This window comes from Anoplophora glabripennis, unplaced genomic scaffold (assembly GCF_000390285.2).
Source record: "Anoplophora glabripennis isolate ALB-LARVAE unplaced genomic scaffold, Agla_2.0 scaffold885, whole genome shotgun sequence".
NCBI lineage: Eukaryota > Metazoa > Arthropoda > Insecta > Coleoptera > Cerambycidae > Anoplophora > Anoplophora glabripennis.
The window spans coordinates 125,248-151,876 of NW_019416964.1; the positions used below are offsets into that span (position 1 = coordinate 125,248).

Consider the following 26,629-nt stretch of genomic DNA (forward strand, 5'->3'; position numbering starts at 1 on the left):
ACGATGTCACTCATTTTCATATGGGTTCTTAAATCTGAAATCAATTATGCTCATTCATCACTTCATTTCTCTCAGAATCCTTGCAAGAGACAGGATATCTTACGTAAGCATTTCATAACACTCAGCTCCAATTTATTTCTTCTGGCAAATAAAAGTTGTGTTATTGACACTTCTAATGATTGGTTCCAACAATTAAAATGTAAAGTGAAAAAAAGTTATTATAGATATTGCCGGAGGATTGACAATCAAATTTATACATCCTGGAGAAATATCTATACAGAGTGACCTATTAGTATGACAAAATGAAATATCACCAGATGTAGCAGAAAAAAGTGCAGAAATACCTTATACTAGAAAATGAAGCCACAGGGTATTGCATTTGAAAAATCGACGAAAGTGTATTTCGAAATTCGAGTTAGCTTGTCTATAGATAACCTTTTGTTATAGTGAATGCCTGATAGTATGTTTGGCAAACTTTTATTTGTAACCACATACCATCTAAAAATAAATACAAATTTTAGCAGAGTACATATGCTTTCATAAAAGTTAAGAAATTTTCAAAACAATCTGACATTATTATTCACTCATATAAACTCATTTAAATATAAGCTACCATACTAATTCTTAAAATAATATTTAAGTGTTATGGCAAAATATAATGGGAAACTTCAGGAAAAGAGAAACAAAGTAAATATTGATGAATATTTATTGACCTCTATACATTAAAACCTGCTATTTGAGGAAGTATATTTCTAATACCGCGCCTCTTCATTGGTAGATTGTTGGAGTCGATGTCAATAAAGTACTCACCCTTTGCTTTTGTAGAAGTGTGTTCTCCCATAACAACTTTTCCGCTATTATCACACATATTTATGGCAGCTCTGAAGATATTTCCACAGGGGGATGAGAGGTATATTTTAGAAGTGATGGTATTGTTGTAAATGTCATGCGATTTTAAATGACTGCAAACAACTGAAAATATACGTAGGTAATACAGATTATAATGTGAGAGCAGTAGTTTATAATAATATTCTGAGGCATTTTATTGATGTTTTAAATGTATGAAAAGTTGTACACTATGAGTTTTGATAATTTGGGACTTTATGTCGTAAAAAAGGTCAAGAATCTCCATTTTGAGATGGACTAGTTAGATGGAGAAGAAATGTTATGTAGATGCAGCATTGTTTGCTCTGCAAGTCAATGACTTACAATTTGTACTGAAATCATCTAACAAATAAAAGTAGGCACGAATGTTATATACAAATCGTACTCTTGTACCTCTTCAGAAATTTGTTGCGCTGAAAGGTCTTTTATGTTTTAAAATAAAGTCCAACACTCAATGGTCTGAGGATTATCTGGGGCTACCAGATCATTATATTATCAGGAAAACCTTTGTTGTGTAATGTTTAAGCGTAATTTGAGCTTTTGCTAATGCATCAGAATAATATGTATACGTACGCTCCTATTTAAAATATTGTAATGAATGTTTCTCTATCTGTATACGACACATACTCAGGTGTCATTGTGTCCATAAGCTTAACTCTCGTATCTACAAAACATTCCTGGTACCACAATGTAGGTAGGTATTCATTGAGCAATAAGTCTTAATTTATTCTCAAATTAATATTTAATGAAAAAGTACTGAAAAAAATTACCTATTGTTAACCGTTTTTTAACAAATCTGTTAGAAATATCCAGAAATCACATTCATTATACAGGGTAGGCCATTTTAATCTATCCACGCTAATATCTCCGACAGTTTAGGTTCTAGCGAAAATTGATATCTATAAAGTGGTGGGGGAAAATTGTTACTGACCTTAAATTTGACCTTGCGGTCACCGCCAAAGTCGGTCAAGGTCCCTATTTTTGACTACGGAATTGCAGAGAGTGGAATATGTTCTGATGGTGTCTTTTGTCATGGGTCAAAATGACCTCATAAGGTCATTCTGAGGTCAGTATTATTCAATATATTCAAGCCAGTAACTCCAGCGTGGTTGTTTCTATCGAAAAATGATCACTTTAAAATTTTTAGGGGCTAATTGGTACTTACCTTAAATTCAACCTTAAGACAAACCAATTTGAAGATCAAATTGATTTGTGTTAAAAGAAATCCATCTTTTTAATACCGAATTAAAATTGCACGTACGAGGTAATATAACGTTATTTTTTATGTGATTTGGACAAGGCTTTTCAAGATCAAATATTTAATAATCATTCAGAAGCTGTCAATTTAAATGTAATTTTAAAAATTAAATTAATTTCAACAGTAACAAAGATTATGCTGACCTTATGAGGTCATTTTGACCCATGATAAAGACTCCATCTGAACTCAAAATTATCCGCTAGTTTCAATTCAATTAAATTCATTTCAATTAAAAATAGTGGTTCCTATTTGAAAATTTTAAGTTGACCTTGACCGGTGACCTCAAGGTCAAATTTAAGATCAGTAGCAGTTTTCTCCCGTCAAACCCTATAACTTTTATACAGGTCATTTTTCGCTATAGCCTAAACTACCGGAGATATTAGCGAGGATCGATTAAAATGGCCTACCCTGTATATTATTTTTAATTACATAATGAGTTCTTCTACAATAACTCCTTTTTAATGGTTAAGTAATAGGTTTATCACTTTCAAAGATCTGGTGACAAGTTTTTTTCTGTATGTTCTTTATTTTAAAAAGTGTTTGATCCTCAATCATTATAATATGTAAGTATTAAAAATCTTATTTGATTGACAAAAAGTGATTTCATTTGGACATTAGTTTGTCTAATATCATTTTCCCTCATGCTTAAAATTAGATATTTAGATTTGGTTACTAAACGTACAATTTTGAAAGATTGACAGCCAATCAGATAGAAATTTTGTCATATACCTACATTGTTTTTTAAGTGTATATTGTAACAATCGTGGTAATTTAAAATAAATAAAACGAACAGAAAGTTGCGTATCACATTTTGTAAAAAAAATTACTATTAGAAAAACCAACTGTCCGATTGTTTTGGAAGATTTGATAAACTAAATCTATTCCAAAGTTATCTAAAGTTCAATATATCCATTCTCTTTTTTCAATCGACTGAGGCTTATATTTATTGTTTCTATTCTAGAGGAAGTATCTATCCCAACAAATAAGAGTTTATATCACTACTTTGTTGTACTTACAAGCCTCAAATACATTTATTTGTGCACATCCAGGTTGAATGGGACCACCAAGGTCGACATAATGATCGCCGTGTCCGTAGGGAGCCAAAAATCCAAAGAAGCCTGCATTAGTGTGAATACCATCCACATAATCGGCATCCTCGTTAGTGAGTCTTAAATCGTGTGGCAATTTTATTGGAAACTCAAATAAAGGAGCAGCTGCATCTAAACCTGTGAACGGGAAAAGTACATACAATAAAATAAAGCATGGTCATTCCCTGCACTGTTAAAACCAATGATTTGTTGGTTCGCGTTTCGAATTTGTCAATAAACGAAAAAAACTGTGCGATGACTAAAATTAATTGCCTTAAATTTATTTTCATTATTGATCTTTTTATTTCAGTTGTTAATTAGCCTACCACATCTTATAAAAAAATGTATCATACTTTTTACACATAATTCCAATTTTAATTGGGAACTAACTGACTCTGTATTAATTTTTGTTCATTCGTCTTAATCATAGAACTGTATGGAAATAATAAAATATTTAGAGTCAATCTCTGGAACTGTTTTATTCATTGACTGGCTTTAATGAACTCTTTTTGTTAGATAGATCTCGTGCAAGTGTATTGGAAGCATGTCCTATTCACCTGATGATCCAAATTCATGGTCACTGGCCATTATTTTTTATGTATCTGAAAATTACAAAACTGCCTTTAGAGATTTTTTTGTGGAAAAAAATCTGAATAGATTCTTACCGAGAGTACTGAACATAAATATAATGCAAATTTTTCTACTATTAGTATACAATGTGTTCAAAATAATTAGTATCACGTTTTTAGATATCTATAATACATGCGTACACATTTTTAATAAACATATACAAATTTTTAATATTTTTGGCATGAGAAAATCTTTTCTAAAATTCCCAAGTGTTATTTGAGTAATATTTACATGATTTGACAAGTGTGACTGGAAGTTTACAAGACCTGGAATAATAATGATTGGAGAATAACGTCTCATAACAAGGGACATTCCAAGGTCATGAATGCCTTGCGGTTGGGATGAGGTCTAACAATGATTGTAAAACTCAACCTTCATAAGCAAGACTTGAATAGGAATCAAAGAAAATTGACTTCTTTAATACAATAGAAAACTATAGCTTGGTATGATTTACCCTATGGTCCAAGGCAGACGCAGCTGGAGCTGATGCAGTTGGACTGATGTCCAGGTGGTAAAAAATGTATAATTTTATAATGTATGTATGTATGTCGGGGGGTGGTGGAAAATTGCTTTTCTACCGCGGCACTTAGGCCTTATTAGGCCCCTTGTACACCCCCCTTCATTACTTTTCTTCAAACCATCCTATTACTAAACGAGTGGCTTGGTGACAAAGTCTCGCACAATTTTTATGTATGATAGCATGGTCTTGAGTTACAGAGATTTATTGCTCTATTCTCATTACCATTTTTATCAAGGTGTTGAGGGACCCAGGTCTCTGGTAGGCTGCCACAGCCACGTCCCCGAGCCTGCCTTAGGTCACCCATCCAAGTTCCAGCCTGCGTCCGTGATGCTTACCTCGGCCGATAGAAATCCATCGGCCAAGACACCCGACTAGGCGGTCTCCTTATAACTTCACAATATACAAATATATACATATTTGAAAATTTAATGTCAAATACTAATTCGACTGGGCTGTATTTTGTGACAAAACATTAGAGGAAATAAAAAATTTAATTAAAAGATTAACTTAAATAAAAGGAATAGTATGAAACCGTTTTTTTAGGGTCAGAGTCAATGTTCCTCCTAACAGAGCCTCATAGCAGGCTTTGAGGAGATGAGTTCATAAATAAAATTGTAAATACTAGGACTTCAAGAAAGACTCAATAGAGGGAAATATTCAATGTTTCCTCGCAGAAAAGTATAAATTAAATGCTGAATGACAAATCAGGCTTAGAGAGACCGTTGTACACTATTGACTATAGAAGCATCTCTACAACATTAAATTAGTGGAAAAGCTAAACTACTAGGACTGAAACTTAGAAGATTCCTTGTTGTATGTGCTGAGTGAATGCATAGACTTACACCCTTGAAATTGGTCCATTTTGGTAAGCTTTTCTTAAACACAAAAAAATTAACGGAATTATCGTTAGAAGACTTTCAAGTTTTGTATAAAGAATAAATCTACTGGTCTGTGAGTTGAAAAAGATATTTAGATCATCCTGTAAGAAATCATGTAAGTATTGCTCAATAAACACTCACAAACTTCAGAAGAACTGAAATTATGCCCCTGCTCTGTGTCGGTTTTTAGCGAAACGCCCTGTATATTCAGATCGGCGGGTATATAAAAATATATATGCATATATGTACAGATTTTATTTCGACGTTTTGATATTTTCTATAAAAGTTCTTTCTAATAATCTGTCTCATTGGATTAGTTCGAACTAACAGATAAATTAAAAAAGAAAATACATGTCGCATTTCAAGTCAGGACCTGAATTAAACATTAAATCATGGATGATGCACACATATAACAGACAACGAATAAATTTTGCATTGTTGATTTATGTGTGCATAGTGTCAACAGATAGATGTAATCCATTGTTCTTTTAATGATTCATAGCTGAAAATACCAATTCTGATAAAATTATCTATATTTCTGCGATAATGTTACATTAAATATCTAATATTTTATTAAAACAATCGGATAACATTCGTTTCTTTGCAAGTTGCAAGTTGTAATTTCTAATTCATAAAAAAAATTAAATGACGATAAATTATTATGTAGAACTAAAAGCTCTTGTCCGATGAATTTAGTGCAGGTATAACACTCAGTCATTATTATTTCTTACAATTTTCTAAATCAAATTTTAACAGAAAATATATTTTTCAACTTTTTTACCGACTTGGAATATATTTTCTCTATTTAGAATGTTACATAAAAAATAAGTGTTTAATGAAAAACTGGTGAGTTAATTGCAGCGATTGAGAAAAACATTCAATACATCAAGAGTTTAAGACATTGAATTTTTGTAACTTTCATAAAATTATTTCGTTGTAAGTTACACCTTATTAGTGGAGGCAAGAATATAACACATCGTCAAAGTGATCGGAAATTTTCTCAATTGACTATTATTAATACTTCAATTTACTATAAAAATGCACATTAAGTCTTTCAGTATTCCGTTACCTGTAATCCTCCCGATCTTTTTGCCCTTAGTCAAAGCCTGTATGTGCTTTCCAGCAAATCCAGATACTTGTGCTCCTAGAGAATGTCCTATTAGATGTACGTTTGATAACAACCTAGTATTATTCTTTATTAAATTCATAACAAAGTCTCCAACTATTTCGCCTATTTTCTTTGTCCCCCTTGCAGAGTGAAGATAGTTTCTTTTTGAATGAGGCGACCAATCTACTCCAAAGACGTTGTAAATTCCTATGCTATGATACGATTTCGCCATATTTTGTACAAAATCGATGTCACCTGGAAACAGATAACAATTGAACAATTTTTTGGATGGTTGCTACTTTGTGTCGGTTTAGAATTCTTGAAGATTTGAGATACGTATTCAGAAAAAATTCCGAAGTTGTAGATTTAATTTGTCTTGGTTAGTGGTGACGTTCCGGTACTTGATTTTTACGTATGATTGAACAAATTTCAGATAGACTAGAGCTACAAGTAAATGTGTCGTTTATAATTATTTATTAGTGGCATTATTTAATATATTTTTTTATTTAATTGGATGTTATTGCTACACCAAAACGAAGAATAATTTTAATATTAAAACATATTAAATAAGCAATTCTTTCAGAGAAGGGAGTTAATTTATTTAAAAGTGTGTCAATTAAATAAAAAAGTAAGTATGTAGTAAATGATTTTATTCACATTCAATTTTTTAGTATAATATTTTTCCACAATTACTTATTTTATATTTCGAATATGTTCAATTTTTTGAGTGCAGTTCACTTATTGAATCCGGAATACGGAAATTTTATTTATATTTCGTTTCATTTCACCTTTAATATAATTTTATTTTTCTCTATAACTAAAAACGATTTCTTAATTATACTTAACTGAGATATTTAACAAAATAAACAGCAGAGTTTTCGTACTGACCTACCCCATATGGTTAGATAACCTTAGATAACCAACAAAATTGTATGTTTTTTAACAGTTTCTATATACAGGGTGGGCCATTAGTGTGAGAAAGTAAAATAACTCCCTTGTTACTCATAATACACAAATAAAATTTATATAAAAGTTATACAGAATCAAGAAACCTAAACTACAAAATTAATTTGATACATTAAATGGAGCACCCTGTATATTTTTTAAACATATGGATTTCCGAGCAAATTCTATATATGGCAATATCAACAGTTTATCATTTTAGTGCGGAGTTGCCAAGTTATGAAGAAAATTCTTCCAATTTTGGAAACAACATGACCTCGAAGAAGTTGTATTAACTTTCAGCTACTAACACTTGGAGCAAAAATATTTGATAGAGTTATAAGCAAATGTTAGGTAAAGACTGCTATATTAGCTAATGTCAATATTTTATACATTTTTTATAATACGATCAATTCTAGAAAGTTTAAACATGATTTTCTAAAATTTTTTAAATGGAACAACCTGTATTTTATTATTTTATTCACATATCGGTCCACTTCAAGTTTTATTAAGCATGTCCTATATCTAAAATTGTTAGTTTTTAAGATATAGCAACATTTCTGAAAAAACTTAATTTTTATTATTTTAACGAATACCACAAATATTAACTAATAAAATTAACTCAAAATGGAATGATAAATTATGAATTGACAAGTTGATACAATGAGACAGTTTTTTCCAAAGCCATTTCGTGCGACCGAAAATAATAAAATTTAGGTTTTTCCAGAAATGTTGCTATATCTTAAAAACTAACAGCTTTAGGTGTAAAACATACTTAATAAAAGTTGAAGTGGACTGATATGTGAATAAAATAGAATAATAAAACACAGGGTGCTTCATTTGAAAAATTTTATAAAATTAAGTTTGAATTTTCTTAAAATGATAATATAAAAAATGCGCTGTATAAAATATTGATATTAGCTAATATAGGAGTATTGGCCAAACATTTGCCTATAACTCCAAGTGTTAGTAGTTGAAAGTTAATACAATTTCTTCGAGGTCATGTTTATTCCAAAATTCGAAGAATTTTCTACATAACTTGGCAACCCCCCACTAAAATGTTAAACGTTTTTATTGCCATATATAGAATTTTCTCAGAAACCCATGTTTAAAAATATAAAGGGTGTTCCATTTAAAAAATGTAATATTTGGCGTGTCCCGTGTTTACTCATCGCCCTGTGTGTTTCAAATTAATTTTGTCCTTTAGGTTTTTTGGTCCTATACAACTTTTATATAAACTTTCTTTCTGTATTGTGAATAACAAGGGAGCCATTTTACTTTCTCACACTAATGGTCCACCCTGTATATTCATATAATAATGTGTGACCTCTGCCTTTACCTGCAGCTTGCCATCCGTGTATAATAAACTTAATAGGTTCTGTTTGGCTTTCAATATGGTGTCTGTCGGAATATGTGTCTAATACTGTTACGGATCCATTATTGTTGTAAAGTAAAAATTGAATATGATCAGACAGAACTTCATCAAACGTAAAATCTCCCACTACTTCTAAAAGTTCTTTGGGTGTTACGTTTAACAAACTTTCTAAAAATTCTTCTGGCGATGGAAGGTTTGACAAGTCTGGCAGTCTTGGAAGTCTAGGTAGCCCTGGTAGCCTTGGGAATTGCCCTAAAATTATAAATTAATTTTTATAGATTAATAATCATTTACACCATTTGTTACGTATTTATATGAAAGACAGACATAAATTATATTTAAGTATATTTGTGTATACGAGTATATACAATTTAGGTTCATTGAGGCAGTGGCATTTTGCCTAGCTTTTTGTAATAAAAATTCTTTTAAAAGATAAAATGTACGTCTTTATCTACATATTCAACCTTATCGATTGTAATGTAATTTGAAATAAATCTTCTAAAATTGTGATTTACATTATTATTACATTTGAAAGCCATCAATTCACATTTTCCACCACTCTTATTTTTAAGAAAGAGTTATTTCAGTTTAAGGGAAATATTTTTTTTTGTAGCAGATGTAGTAAACACGCTATTTTGACAGAGTAAGAAATCTTATATAATATCTATAATTTTAATTTTAGAGTATGACGAAGTACGTATAAGTAAGTATTAGTGTTTTAAAATAGTAATTTAGTATTACTGTTTTAAATACACCTTGAAAATAACTTAATAATCCATTGTAGGGTATTATTTTTCCTTTATTTTTTGGGTATTTTGTTTCCTGTGAAAAAATTTAAAAATTAGTGAAATAAACCCTTGCGCCAAAAGGATTTGTCAAGGGTTATTTTTATGAAAGTAGGGTTGCCTAACCAAAAAAACAGACAAATACAAAATACAAAAACATATCACTTTATATCGCGCACTTTAAAAAGTTGTTTTGAAATTTTCACACAACACACAGGTCTAAATTTCACTGAACATTACAACTAAATGTAATACCTCTCCAAAACATGGCTTGGTTGTTTATCTTCCTTCGTGGTAAAACGATCCTCGACTGGATCCATCATACCGCTATCTATCAAATACTTTGGTGGTTTTATATCAGTTTTTTCGTTGAATATAAAACAGAAAGTCCTTGTGGACTTGAAGCGGGTTATTCCTCTGCAAACATCTGCCATTTGGCAATTTTTTCAGGCACTCTTTCACATCGTTGCATTTCCTGTACAACTTCCCGACCCAAGGGCCTTACCGGCATTTCACTTGACAACCGTCTCCCAAAAGCGACGATTTGACGTTTCTTTTTTCTAGACAGCTTGTCTCCCATTATTTCTCGTTGTAGCATAACAGTTCGGAACATCTGGAGTAATCTCATAAATTCGACTACTTTTGGTGGAACCGACGGCATTTCCTTCAACCTTCCTCTCAAAGTTATTTTTCAATGCGATGTTTCCTCATCGCTTACAAGAGTTTTTATCCACTCTACAAAATTTGTAGCTACTGCTCTGGCTATTGTGTCTGCTTTTCGACTCAGATCCATTTCTCCTAGGCTTGCAAGTGGTAGTTCTCTCCATATAGCAGCTCGATCAGGTCGACGTTTGAAGAAATTGGTATAAGGATTTTAATTTAACAACTCTACATTCGCCACTAATGAATTTCTGCTAAATGCTAGTGGTACGCAATTGTACTTGTTTAGTCTTTTTTTCACGTACGCCTATGACACATTTTCCTGAATTACGATGCAGGTTGGAGTCACCCAAAAATTTCATCTGCCTTTTGTCCTTTGGGATCTCAGTTGGTGTGTCAAATCGCTATTTTTATGTCTTGTACACTCATGGGAACACTTTTCGAAGAAGCGGCAATCTTTTGTCGGGTTTAATGACAGCACCATTTTCCAGGGCCTCAAATAATTCAATCTACCAATTCTCAATTTCAGGTTGTTCGTACTTGTCCCGCTTTTCTGTTACATCTAAGTCAGTTTTGCTCAGGAAATCGGACTCCATAAATAACTCCAGACAATATTTTAGGGATTTATGTATTTTCCTAAAATTTTGATTGAAATATAAAGGTGTCGATAAAATAAGTCGTTACATTGTTAATTGATATAATGTAAATCATGTAGATGTATTCTCATACAGATACATTCTCTTATATAAAAGAATTTTTTATATGATTATTTATGCTAATTGTAAAAAACAACAAAGGATAAATAAATAAAACTCTTGCTGGGAGACGAGGGTTGATTTACTGAAACTTTTTTTGTGGAAATACAATATAATAAACTTTTATTTGACTTTTCCTTTTTCCAGAAGGGAGAAATGTAAATTCAGAAAACATGCGATGTTTTAAAATACATAATTTTTATACTAACCTGTGAAAAAACAAGCAGCTATCAATATTTTTTTATATCACGTAAATTGGCTGTTTTGGACATAATTCTGAAATTGTTATATATAAGATTATTCATCAGAACATGACACGACAATAATTATAAAAAAATATATATAGAGAATAACTGAATTACTTGAGCAAACGTTAATGGTGGATTACATTACAACAAAAGAAAATTGTACTCGAAAGCGCTTCGTTTTCGAGATACGGATATTAGACATTAAGGACAATCTTTTTTTAGATTACGAAGAAATAGTTCAAACGATTTGATTAAAATTTGACAAGGTTTGTTACACTTATGGGAATAGTTTCAGGGAGTTTGTTCCCAATTTTTTTTCTTCCAATTTCAAATTTGCTACATATATTGTTATCCAGAGAAAAAGTTTCTTGATAAACTGATATATCAATCACTTGTATATGAGGTGTCCTGAAACTATTCATATTAACGAATTTGTATTGCAATTAACAAATATACAGATTATTTCAAAAACAATATTATGAATTTGAGAGGATTTTGGTAAAAATTTTTTTGGTACATAATGTTTACATTTTGATGCTCAATCACTTATGAACATATGATGGTTCATTACAGTCACAACATTTTTATGCATAAGGTTGTACATGATGTATATTATATCTACATTATTATTATAATACATATCTCGAAACATATGTAGTTGTTGGCGTTTAGCTAAAGTAACACATGTTTCAAGGAACCACACTTGACCAGTCACTGGCAGCTGATGCAGCAATGGTTTCAGGAGCGGTATATTGGGAATTTGGATACTAAGATATAGACCGGAAACGAGAATCTTTTCAATATTGCCTGGCTCTAATTATCACCCAATTGTATATATTAATTTTAGTTTATGTTATTGAAGTGTTTTGCTTGCTTAATCTTTCATGTTTGGTTTGATATAGTATTTATATTAGGAGCTGAAACTGATATTATTGAAATTCTTGTCTATGATTGATGGGTAAGTGGTAAATTGACAGTATTCGTAGTAGTATATATCTTATCTTCCTCTTCTTTCATATCAATGATGATAATTCTTTTCTGTTCTATGAAATTACTGCAAAAATATACACAGAGCCTTCATAAACCACGTGATCAGTATTTTTATTTGGAACAGTAATTGTAGTTCCTTCGCGTTGGTAAAATTAAAAATTACTAAAACAGTAAGATCAACATTACCTTGAAACGCAACATTTTATTTAAAAAATCCCAAAATTTTGGGCGATTTTCAAAGAGCTGTAACTTAGAAGGAAATGGTCGTAGAGAGAATAAAAAAAAGGAAATTGAAGCTTCAAGTGTCTAGTTTTCGGATCTGGAGTTTAAAGGAGTTTTTTTTAGCGTCAGCAGTTTTTAAGTTGTTATCGTCGATCAAAGCAAAAAAATAATTTTTGATTTTGGCAATCAATTACCCGGGAAATAATGGTGGTACAGAAAATCCAAGCAGGGTTTTTGAAAACTGCAAAGTATTCTCTAAGTCGTAATTATTGGTTTTTGATAAAAAAGTGAAAATGTTGGTTAGAAAAAAGGTAAACATTGCATAATTAAGGATATTTGAATAACTTGGCATAACTTTGCATATAATGAATAAACTAAGGACTTTGACTGTAACTATTCAACCTCAAAGTGTCCTAAAGAAACCCTGATAATTTCAAAACGCTGCGATTTTTTTTCTTAGTGCCCCGGAATTTGTGGTTTTTGCTGAAAATCAATGTAATAAGTAATATTTCAGTTTTATTCATTTTTTTTAAGTTAAACATTTCTTTAGCAATAATCCATATTTTCTTCATCAAAAAACGTTCATTATTCTAAAAAAAAAAATGAAAAAAAGGTTTTTTGAACAATAATTTTTTCAAATTTTTTTTAACGTATCCACAAGCTTCACAAATGTCGAAAAAAAATTTGGTTGATTTGACTTTGCAGATAACCATTTAATATCGCGTATTGCCGCCTCTGTTTCCGATCATCGAATTTAAGCGGTGTAGCATATTAATGCACCATGCGTAATTCCTTATAAAGTTTGGATCAATTAATGGTGATTTTGTAATTACGGATAGTCTCGTCGTCATCGACGCCCGAGCATGTCCTAAACATGCCCAACGGGATTCAAGTCGGGACTCATAGGTGGGTGGTTGATACTGTTGATAGTTACCACGTTGAGGATAATTTCTCGTACGTTTTGCGGTATGAAGACGAGCATTATTCTCTATTCCCCATGTTTATACGCATGGTTCAAGGATTTCGGTGATGTACCTTTCGGCAGTCAATGTTCTGGGAATGATTATCAACTGGGTTCTGGCATTAATTGATACGCGTGCCCATACCATCCGTTTATCACAAAAAGTTTGTGATAAACGTCTGATTAGATTGCGGGCAGCGAGGTCAAAGAATCTAACTCCTTTAGATTATTTTTTGTTTGGATATGTGAAAAACTCTATTTTTAAAATAGCATCGAAGAATTAGAAGCGCCAATTATTCAAAAAATTGACAATATATCAACAGCTACAAAATGTGTATCAAAATATGCACAGGAGAGTAAATTTGTGCATAACTAGTGAAGAACACCATTTTGAAGATAATATGTAACATTTTTATCGCGAATATGACAACATATGTAGCTTACTAATTGATGAGTCTGAATTTATTTTATATCGTAGCGAAGTAATGTTATTAGAGCAATGGTTTTTAAATTAATGTAAAACGAATTTCAACAGTAAAACACTCTACATTTCTGTAATTTTTATTATCGAAAATAGGTCTCGGTTTTATAGAAGGTCATAAAGAACAATTCACTAATGTAATACGTGTATATATAAAATATTACCATTTCTTTAAAAGTGTATTCATTATTAGCGGCAGTTTTATTTTCTTTTTAAATATAAATCAGGTATGAAGTCTTTTGATGTGTCACATATGCATAAACATGAATTCTTTATGTCATATAATAAATCCGTGTTATAACATCAAAGTGGAGAAAGAAAGTACCACAACCCCTCTAACATAAAGCAAGAGTTAATGGACTTTAAAAGTAAATGTATACCTCTATCATATAAAGAACTTCCCTGTAGTATTTTACTTTTAATGTAATCTAAAATTAAATACAAAAAGTCTGTGACACGGAAAACTGTTAGTATATTGCCATATATTTCAACAAAAACCACCTCTGTTGACCTTTATGGTCGCAGCATCAGACACCCCTCCAAACGCTAATAGTATTACACGATATTTAATACCGGACAATTATGCTCGTTTAGATATAATTGTGTATAAGTGTTTTAAATAAAGATTACGCTTGTTCCAAATTTATTATGTAGGTATTATCTAATAAAAACACACCACAGAAATGAGACAACCCCCAAATCCAAAGCCAAAGGCTGTGCGGAAGGGGGCTACACTTGAAAAAACGCGGACAAACACCCATTATCCATCGACATTGCCAGTGCCGACACCGGGGATCGAACCCGGACCAGAATAGGAAGCCTGGCCGAGAAATGCTTGCCACCGCACTCTCGACCGACTGCGCTACCGTGGCGATAATATATTAGATTATTGATTATTGTAAAATATTGTGGATTTATTAAACTTATGTTTAGGCACTAAATTCTTTGATTAAACAGTTATTTGAATAATGCTCAAAAATATAGAACTGTTGGAAGTAAACATTACTATGCAATATTGAACAAGATATATTGCACGATACTATTAATGATACTAAATATTAATAATAAATTTTTGTCTGAATAATATCACGGGCATTTTCGTCATTTTAAATATGCAAATTCTATTTGGAAAGCGGTTGCCGTAAATCCGAACAGCTTCAGAAGCATTACATTCTGCAGGTTCATACATTAGATGAATATCTACAAATTCTTCATAGCTAAAATTCTCCATGATATTGAATTAATAAATGGTGTCAAAATGATTTATGACAAATATCTAACTGCTGATTATACATATTTGTTGACAATCATCTCAATTTCCAAAATTTTTACAAAAATGTTAATATCGCATTTTTGATACAATACATGTATGTTAATAAAATTCGATTTTCTCAAAAATGGTACAAGATATCGAGTAATAAATGGTATACTTTTTTTTTAGCAAAGTGAGAAAAATGCCAAATTTGGCAACATTGTCAAAGATGTATAAATATAAATGGATAATTTCGTGTGCTCCTGTATAATTCAGGCACACTGAATGTCAGTTTAAACTTGGAAATGAACATTATTATTAGTTTAATTGCCCAAATTTCATTGTTGTCTTGATAACGACTTAGACATTATAATTGGAATTTGTTTTCAAACTTCTTTCTTTGAAGGCGAATAACTCCACAACGAAGCCCTATAAAAAGAAATTTTTTATGAAGTACCACAACTATTTTGAGCTCCCCTGTATGCTCCTACATTTTTGATATGACCTTTCCGGACACCTTGTATATGTAGAGGTTTTCGCTATTTTGATGGTGGCAATTAAGGAGAAGGTGAGGAAGTGTGTAGAGGAGGGGATTTTTATCTGCTCCAACAGTCTGGCCGCGTTAAAGGCAATTAGCTCTCCGAAAACAAGGTCCGTCCTTGTTCAGGAACGTGGAAACGTCCTGGAGTTATTGGCCAGACGAAGAGATGTAGCGTTTGTTTGGGTATCCCAGGCCGTTGCTCCCTCTACCAACTGGCTTGTCTTGGATCCAGAGGGCCAGGGACCTGAACCAATCCTCGGAATCATACGAGGTTGCTACGGGGCCTTTAATAAATGGACCTGTCAACCATTAGGTCAAAACTGGAAGATGAACAGAAGATGTAGGCAGGTCCATAGCTTTATATATGGGGCTAACAAACCTAAGACAAGATGGCTGCTGAGCTTTAGCCGAGAAGCTCTAAACCAAATGGTGGGGGATTCTGAGAGACCATTGCAGACTTACATAGGAGGCATTTAATCTTAAGAATGGAAATTGAAGTGCCGTTTAATCTGACAAAGTACTACAATATTCATATAGATGTCGCTACAGGAAATGCGTTTATAGTAAAAATAGTACGATTATTTCATTCATTCAAATTCCGGCAAAATACACCTAAAAAAAACGAGAAAATGCCAGGTGCACGTACACGTGCACGATAATGAGTTGTCCGGCCTATACGTCCATCCCACTCTCTTGCTATCTCATAATTGCATATGAAAAGAGAAGGGTAATAAAATAATAAAAACTCCAATTTGCGGCCGCCGGTTTTTTGTTCTGAAAATATTTCTATTTTCTATCTTCTACATATTATTATGTACATATTTACAAAAAAGGAGGATGGCAAGTGGTTATACAAATTTATAATATTTGCAGCCAACTAAAAGTTTTATTTCATATTATTTTCTACATTTTAGTACTTATATGGATTCGGACCAGAGTAGGTGCGAATGTAATTATTTCTTGTATGGATCTTTGAGCTGTTATCTTTTATTGTTGCGTTGTGGCTGCGAAATATTTTATTTGTGGAGTTTACTATTTTTTATATGAAGGAAAAAACATTAACAGAGTAAGTATTACAATTTGCTAGGCATAGTTGTACTTAGTACTAAATTCAAGTAAATAATAGATATTAAAAATAAATATGTAGGTATATTGTATTTGATTATTTGAAAATAAAAATTACATATGCGACAATGGACTTTCCGCTTACTTAGCCGTAATATAAATATGACATATTGTCGTTGCAATGCACATACAGGCTGTTCCAATAGTGTGACAAAGTTTATAATTATTTTCAGTTATAGTTGTATAGGGCAAAATCTTCAGGCCAAAAACAAGATTTTCTGAACGTTTAATTCGGTCTGAAAATAATGAATAATGGAAATAATAATAAAATGTGAATCCGAGCAAGTAACTTTTTTCGTATCACTACTACAGGCAGTTATACTAAACTTTATCGCACTATTGTGGCACCCTATATATGACTAGATATATCATTATGGTAAATCAAAAGCATAATAGGTAAAAATGTATAATTATCTATGTTTATAACAAATATTATCTGGTAAAATTCATTTCTTACTTTCAGATACAGAGACAGTTAAATATAACCGGAAGAAGTCTATATGTTATTTCGTAATATACCTACCTATAGTGGTGAAAACAACCCGCTCTATGTAGTCTATAAGAAAGATGAAGAATTATGGAAAAAATCAATGGCAACAAATTTGGAACAATTTTATAAACATTGTATACTACCAGAAATAATATACACAAATATTCCACAGGGAAAAAGATGTATGGATCCACAATATATTATAGAAGCTCAAATTAATAAAAAGAAACAATTTTATTTTATGATTTTTTAAATTTTTTCCTGTTCTACTGTACCTATTCTATTTATTTCTTTATTACTTTCATTTATTTACATATTTATTAAACTACACTGTTCCACAGAATTTCTGTTTATATTGGAGGTATTAAAGTACCTACAACTATTTTTTCAAGTGAAGTGAACTGAATACCTATTTCTCATAAAAAAAATTTAGTCTCAAATCGTCCTTTTGTACATAATTCTTTACACATTTTTTGGACAAAATAAGTATATCGTACATATTTTTTATATTTTCTCATTATTATGTATATTCACAATTAAAATTCTATTTATATTAATATGCAAATTTTTTTTATCAAGAATTACTTAATATTAATTATTAAAAATATAATATTTTCCATTTCTGTTTATACCAAAGTAAGCCGCTTTATTCACAAATCGTAATTATAACATAACTTTCCGTTATGAACAACTTTTCTTATTAACATTTTTTTATATTATCAAAAACAAAAGCAGTTTATTCTTCAACGTTATTAATTTTGTTAAATTTCTGATCACCCTGTATATATATAAATTACAGTTTTTCATGACAAACATATTCAATTAAAAAGCAAAATATTTTTTGTCACGAATTACTTTTTCTAGTAGAATAGAAAATAAAAATGTTTTCCCTCTTATCCACTAACCGTAGATACTAATATAGGTATATTAATTATAAATTATGGTTTTAAATAAACTAAAAATTGTTTATATTTCATATTTTCTAAAATTATATAATAGTATGGACTTGCACTGTTACTTATATACTTTTATACAAAAATATATCTAAAATGATCATGACATTCTTTAAATATTTACGTATCAATTAACAGAAACCATGACTACCAATTCAGAATCAGGTTATACCAAATTAACCACATACAACAGCTGTTCGTTAAAAATAACCCGAGTCCATTCATAAATAAATTTTTACTAGTGCGACATCTATTACAAATCAAGCGAATTAAAGGTCGGAGATAATGCTATTCATGAATGAATATTTTTTAATAATTTTATTCCAATATAACTTTTTAAATAATAAAGTGTTGAACAAACTATGAAATAAAGTCTAATCAGTTTATTTATTAAAAGACAACCATATAAAAATTGCATAATTCTATAATACTATGAAGAAATAATCGTTTATTTGGAAAAGTCCAAAAAACCTTCATATTTAGAAATTAATTTCTCACGAATTATTTACCTATGCCAATGCTTTACTGTCTTCATTTATACTTTGCCAAATGTGATATGAAATTTTATTACTTTCTTCCATTGCTTTAAAAAGATATATTGGAATAAAAAGGGCTGTTTTCTACCATTTTTCGGTATAATTTAGGCAATCAGAGATGCATCAGTTTCCATCCTTAATATGAATTGAGGAGGACTCTTTATGCCCGAGGTTTGGAGAAGGGGAGGATACCCCTATACATCTTCTAGGACACTGTACCTCCTTCGGGACGTTAAGGCATAAAGTGTTTGGTACCGAAGAGCTGCAAAGGGATGAAGTGAAGGACCTGACATGGATCAAAATCTTGGCGTTCATCAGGGCGTGAGGTAGATTCGAAGAGGGTCTGAGGCAGACAGCGGATAAATGATACGAAGGCGGGGTAGGCAAAAAGGGCCCACTTGTGGCCTTGTTGCCAGGCTAATTGACTACTATGATTAAGGATTTTGGATTATATTTTAAAGATATTAAGCTAATTTCAATAAATTCAAAATATTTTCCTAAAAACCTATAAAATCAATGTTCTTTGATATCAAAGATCTAGATATGTAAGATATCTAACCTCATAGTTACTAATATGGGTTATATGCCCAACTATTGAATTGTAAAAACAAATTTAAAGTTCATAGTTGCTATTTTCAGAAATTTTCCAAATAAGCCGATTATTTTTTTCAGGTAAGGAATTCTTTTATTTAATAATTATACAGTTTAGAGTTCTATTGTTCCGTACGCACTCTATTATTCTTTATTCTTCCACTTTAGCTGTGTAGCACAATAATTTAAAGTACAGTTCAACCAATTACATTTGGTTGGGGAGACACCCAAGCATGAGAGAGGATCGACTGATGGAAACTAAAATGCAATCGAGAGAGTAAGCGAAAATGGGTAAAATCATACATTATCTATTACCTTTAAATACCACTATTACTTTACCACTACGCATCCGCCCTTCACCGCCCAGATGAAATTAGTTGGACAGAAAAACAAATATCTAGTCTAAAGTGTCACTGAGAAATGAAAACTATTGGACCTTCATGTGAAATTCGGAGTTCTATATGACTTTATTTTGATCAGAAACGATGCAGTGAACACCGCGAGCTATAAACTAACAAATTTCTTTAGTTCATAAACTTTTTCACTAAGAAGGTTAAAACAAATGGTCCATAAATAGCTACACCTACAGCTTTTTATCACCTACATATTTCTATTGCAGTTTATGCATTTTCACTTTTATTGCCATTTGGAAGCAGCATGTCTCTTTTATGAGTGGAAATAACACTTGCGGCTCTTATAGTTCTTTCACAGTTAACGGTGTAATTTACATGTACCATGTACCCTACGACACCTGAAGTAAAAGCAATATGTTGAGTACATTTTATACCTACTATTTGTTTTCCGCTGTATATCTACTAATACATACAAAGATTTATCTATCTTTTGTTTTCCATTAACTGAGAAAAATAAATACCTACTCTTTTCCGTTGTATTCCATGGCTAAACTATTTATATAGGAAGCAGTTACATTATTTGTAGATTCAATGTATGTTTTTTAGTAAAACTAAAAACAAATAGAAAGTGGGAAAATGTAAGAACCAATATTCTTAAAAACAAAAAAAAATTCTTATTTTTCTTTTGTTTACGCACCTTTCAAAAAAAGACAAAAGAGATCAACTGTCTAATATCTTTGCTTCGATTTGGATGATCTTACCAATGTAGTGAAAGATAAATATAAGGTCTCTTAAGGCTGCAATCTATTAAAAGGAGCACAATGTTTAAGATTTAGTATTGCGAAATGAGAATATGTAATAAGCAAAACTTTCGAGCAAAAATTTAAAGAGCCAAAAAATATTTTTTGGGGAAAAACATCCTGCATTTTTTTATAGAAAATGATAGAAACATTTTAGAAACTTTTCGGTACAGTCATTCATTTGTTCAAATTCTGGTTTAACTGGAAATATATTTCACCAATTATTCACATAACATTCTAATCCCCTGATCTTTTTTACCTTTCTGTTTATAAAAAAAATGTAAGCACCAAAGTCGTAGTAAATTTTGTGATGTTAAAGGAGTACTTAAAATATAGAAAGATATAAACCAAACTTGTTTTTCTAAACGGAACACAGTCGTGTTTTGAAATCCTCTATTTTTTTTATTACAACAATATCTACATATCACATATTTGCTTCAACAGTTTGCACAATACATTACTTTTGCTGATCCTTCACAATAGATAAAGTCAAGAATGCTATGGAACCAGTGCCTATGTATGTTCTTCCCCTGTTAAAGTTAGCAAACAATCCTTGAAATTCTTAAAAAATATCTTTGATAGTATTAACTGCATTCAATATTTTCTTCCATATAAGTTACTAGACCTGAATGGAACTAAGCAAGTCAAAAATGGTGTATTATTATTATATTATGTATATGTTCCCTGTGAAAAAATATTACATATTATAAAAAAGTGTTTTAAATAATCCCATATTGCTCTAAACAAAGGACTCCTCTAACTCTCTTACAAACAGGCAATTTTATGATCTGTAAGTTCAGTTTTACTCCCATGTAGTTCCTACTATGGGAAACTTTGAAAGTTGGTACTGTCGTTTAGATGGATAACGTAGGTTTCTTCGCACAACCGAATGATCGAACTGCATTTATAATTATACTATATAAGATATGAGATATGAAATATGAGATGAGATATAAGATATTAGATATAAGATATAAGATATAAAATATAAGATATAAGATATAAGATATAAGATATAAGATATAAGATGTAAGATGTAAGATGTAAGATGTAAGATGTAAGATGTAAGATGTAAGATGTAAGATGTAAGATGTAAGATGTAAGATGTAAGATGTAAGATGTAAGATGTAAGATGTAAGATGTAAGATGTAAGATGTAAGATGTAAGATGTAAGATGTAAGATGTAAGATGTAAGATGTAAGATGTAAGATGTAAGATGTAAGATGTAAGATGTAAGATGTAAGATGTAAGATGTAAGATGTAAGATGTAAGATGTAAGATGTAAGATGTAAGATGTAAGATGTAAGATGTAAGATGTAAGATGTAAGATGTAAGATGTAAGATGTAAGATGTAAGATGTAAGATGTAAGATGTAAGATGTAAGATGTAAGATGTAAGATGTAAGATGTAAGATGTAAGATGTAAGATGTAAGATGTAAGATGTAAGATGTAAGATGTAAGATGTAAGATGTAAGATGTAAGATGTAAGATGTAAGATGTAAGATGTAAGATGTAAGATGTAAGATGTAAGATGTAAGATGTAAGATGTAAGATGTAAGATGTAAGATGTAAGATGTAAGATGTAAGATGTAAGATGTAAGATGTAAGATGTAAGATGTAAGATGTAAGATGTAAGATGTAAGATGTAAGATGTAAGATGTAAGATGTAAGATGTAAGATGTAAGATGTAAGATGTAAGATGTAAGATGTAAGATGTAAGATGTAAGATGTAAGATGTAAGATGTAAGATGTAAGATGTAAGATGTAAGATGTAAGATGTAAGATGTAAGATGTAAGATGTAAGATGTAAGATGTAAGATGTAAGATGTAAGATGTAAGATGTAAGATGTAAGATGTAAGATGTAAGATGTAAGATGTAAGATGTAAGATGTAAGATGTAAGATGTAAGATGTAAGATGTAAGATGTAAGATGTAAGATGTAAGATGTAAGATGTAAGATGTAAGATGTAAGATGTAAGATGTAAGATGTAAGATGTAAGATGTAAGATGTNCTGGCACTCTACCATTTAACGTAAAATGAGAGTGCCAGGCTCACCTAGAGCTCCTGTGGGGAAAGAGCATGGCAGAGAAACTCTCGATCGTTGCTCTAACTACCCAAATATAAATACAAAACAACCGCTAACCAAAAGACATATATTAAGATCCTTTGCTAATGATAAATAAAACATATCTTATTTAATGTGTCACTAAATGTCACCTCACTCGAATCAGACATACACACTTCCAAGTAAAACTGAAGAGGTTTGATGTTAGTTAGCCGGCAGGGCCGGAAGGTACTGGAGTCCCATACGGGAGGCAATCCAGCTATGAGTTGAGATTTCGGAAGATCTGTTTTATCAATTCTTTTTTTGTATTTAATTATTCTTTTTTTTTCAGATTCGTTGTTTTGTTTAAAAATACACAAGTTTGCATTATATGTCAGAAATGCAACATACAATTATTATTTTTTTAGGTACTTCTTTTTATTTGATTTTTTGTCCGGTATTAAATAAAATAAAATAAATAAATAAACGACTCTCATATCTCCTATATTTTAGCGGCATTGGGTAACCTTTTTAATTATAGTAATATTTAATGAACAATAATTTTGATATTTTATAATCAAAAAATAAAAATGTTCTTGTTTAATAAATTATTATTAAATCAGTTCAAATTAACAAAAAATGAGAAAAAATTGAAAAAAAAAAAACAGGAAAAGTGATATTATTAGTTATCCCAGTGTAAAGGTAATAAGAATACCGAATATATCTGAATCATGTTGTTTTTTTTTGTTTGGTAGATATCTATCCCTCACTTATGTTCTCCATTCTTTATGTTCTTTTACTTTATTAAAAAGATTGTATCAGATAATGTTTTCGTTATATTTTGTTAACTTCTAAAACGTAAAAGTTGTACAAAAATAGAATTTCACAGAAAACTGAAAGCTCTTTATCGATAGGTACTTAAAAATATTCCATTCATAATAACAATTAATTACGTAATTCAGCATTTTTTAATTAAAAGTATTAGGTTTACATTAGCTCCATAAATTATTATTGGAAAATATTCCAAGATAAATCCGAGTAAGAAGTTCGTTAAAATAAAATGTATTCATCTGTTCAACAACACTGAACATGCAAGTATCCCTACTAAAAAAACTGGGAAAATAGTTTTTGCATTTCAAATTGTTTCCGTTAATTATAATTGTTTTCAATCTGAGAGAAAGATCATAGAGATTATTATTTGTAACCTTGCCGTTCCGTTTCTTTTTTTATTTAACCTTCGACATCACAGTTGTGCCAAACATATACTAGTACCTATCTGATTAATATAATGACCAGTTACAATGCCGTTCACTTATTAAAGCTGTAAAAATGTGGATACACGTAGTTCTTTATACTGTGTGTTCCATTGTGAAAGGCAATTGCGGCAGCGATCTACGTATTTTTTAAAATTTTGCCTTTAATACAGGTATCTGTAATACCACCTTAGACCACTCATCTCAAAATCAGAGAAATAATATTTAATCTCACACCCTATAAAGTGAATACCATATTTTATTACCTGTATCAACTTTTTCATCTTCTGAAAAAATTAAATAGATAATAATAATAATACAGTAGATTTTTGTAGAGGTTTTAGATAATTCTTCCTCAAAAGATAAGAACTGCTAAATAGTGGATCAGATAGTAAATAGGCGCAAATTATGTAATACTTAATGAAAATAATTAGCAGTAATTTATACAAATAACAATTTTTTATTTTTAATTGCTGACATATCACCTCATAAGTGAATTGGCACTAAGCTGTTAAAAACTAACAACAGTTGTTTATCAAAATACCATATTTATTTATTATATGTGCGTCACTAAAAAGTGGTTTCACCTGTGGAAAAATTGAAACAAAGACTTTCAACAATTTATATGGAACAAAACAACAGTTATATTTTTTCAATATAGGGATGCAAATATTTTTAATTGCAGTTATGGTTTTCTTAATTAAAATATAAAATTAAGAAAAGTTGCACGAATTTTCTTATCAATTAATTTTCATTTCAGTAGAATATTTTTTGACAAACCCTGAAAGTATTAAAAAAAATTAAACAGAATAACATCATTTCATTTGATAATATTGAAAGACAAAACCAATAGATAAATTGTAGGTACTCTGCAACAGTTTTTAATTAAACTGGATTTAAAGTGAATATGACTAGAAAACAGTTTATTTAGTAGGTAACATGTTACTGCCTTTTTTTTGTGAGTGAACAAATTGTCCACATTCGATAGGTTCGCGAACGAAAAAATATTTTAAATAAAATTCAAAATGAATTAAAATTCATCATTTTTTCAGTTGTTTTTACATGGCAACACCTGCATTCTATTTAAAATTGCCGCTGTCACATAGAAGATGACATTTGTCAAGTAAGATTTTATCATGTTATTTTAGTCTTATAAATGTTTTAGGTATATGCAAACATTTTCTTTTGAAATTAAATTAACTGAGATGAAATAATTTGTTTTATTCATGAATTACTGGAAAACACATTATATATTTTTTTCTACCGTAGGTATATAAGTATGAAATAGTACATCTCACAATAAGAGATGAACATATTAGTTTTTCCTCAATGAACAATTAGTCGTGTTAGCAGGGAGTGAGACGACACCGACGCAATATTTAATATCGAGCTTTAAATGCCATTTTTATACTCATACATAGTTTTATGTTCAATTTATTTAAAAATGAATCATAATCCAGTGAAATATTTATTATTTTTCTTTTAGTTGCTTCCACATATAAAGACATGCATTATACAGTGCGTTCCAGAAGTAACGCAAAAAATTCGTATTTTATTTTGTGTTGCGTTTTCACAAAAACGCTAAAACACGTCAATTAGTAAATAGGAATTATAGTTTTGTTTGCTTAAACCTTTTTTGCGCTATGTTTCACAAACTTAAGATGTCATCGACATTTTTTTTAATTAACACTACCTAATTTTTTAAGCATAAATGGATAGCCGTTTTGAAGGAAAATGCGTCGATATAGGGTTTGGCCTACTTTACTTTGACAGGTGCGAAAAAAGCCAACGATTCGAATGGTTTCGAAAAAAGTATAAAGAGACAAAAAGTTTATAAATTTAATGGTTTTCTAGTGGACTGATCATTTATAAGAAATTTAAATATGCGGCCAAATTTTTTTGGCTCCAAAGACAAGGGGGTCCACGAAAAATTGTCTTACCAAAAAAACGTAGCACCATCAGATTCCACATGTCATAAAACCCCTGTGTACCAAATTTAGTGATTCTGGTACAACAGGGTTCTGAGATATAAAAAAAAGATTATTCTTAGGGGCGGGCTTCAGCGGGCTGTAACTCCGAAAGAAGGGGCCACTTGGCAAAAATAAAAAATACGGGTCCCCTAAATTTGTCTTAAGAATCTGTGAACAAATTTTGTTGCATGAATTTCGGGACACCCTGTAGAGTCTTCAATGGTAGTTTTGCTACACAGTAATTTACTTTTACCATTGAATTTTTACCAGTACTATTTATTGACATGAATGACACAAATTAATGTGGTTAATGTTAGTTCATTAAGATTCTTGGGAGATACAATAATCATTATCATGACAATTTGCAAAATTTTTTAAAATATTGATTAGCAAATTCCACAAAATTTATTTTTCTGTGTAATATCTAAACTAAGTTTGAATCTAAATTATTTAAATGATTCCTTAAATTTTTATATTTTTAGAAAACATTCAAGGTTTCTTTGGTAAATTTAAATTGCAAATTAATTTAAAAATAAAGAAGTAATAAAATAAGTCACTAATTTTTTATTATATCCTTGTTTAATCATTTCTTGAATAATTATACTGATTAATTTTATTTTGTTGGTTCGAAATTTCAGAATAGTAATAATTTTTTGCCTGGTGAATGAAATAAAAATTATATATTAAGCTTACCGGCTGCTGCTACTAAAAGGCAGATGAATACTCCGAAACTTTTTCCTATATACATTTTGATAGTACCTCTTCAGTATCAAATGCAGGAATACTTAATATATTGTCACACCACTTTCAAAGCAGTAAATTTTCATAATTTTATCGGAAAAATAGACACTTTAGTGCACTTGCAATATCACATTGATATGATGAATATTTATTTACCTTTCACTGTTTTGTGTCGATATATTTTAAATTGAAT

At 30.5% G+C, this 26,629-nt stretch overlaps 1 protein-coding gene across 1 annotated transcript; it reads right to left on the reverse strand.

Moving 5' to 3' along the window:
* Positions 1-702: 702 nt before the first annotated feature.
* On the reverse strand, positions 703-26,587 carry LOC108912316 (phospholipase A1 3-like). The gene is made up of 5 exons (XM_018717525.2): positions 26,389-26,587; positions 8,649-8,936; positions 6,329-6,622; positions 3,160-3,369; positions 703-972 (listed from the first exon to the last, which is right to left on the reverse strand). The coding sequence occupies exons 1-5, from the start codon at positions 26,441-26,443 to the stop codon at positions 716-718; spliced, it is 1,104 nt and encodes a 367-aa protein (XP_018573041.1). The 5' UTR covers positions 26,444-26,587; the 3' UTR covers positions 703-715.
* Between the last annotated feature and the right edge of the window lie 42 nt (positions 26,588-26,629).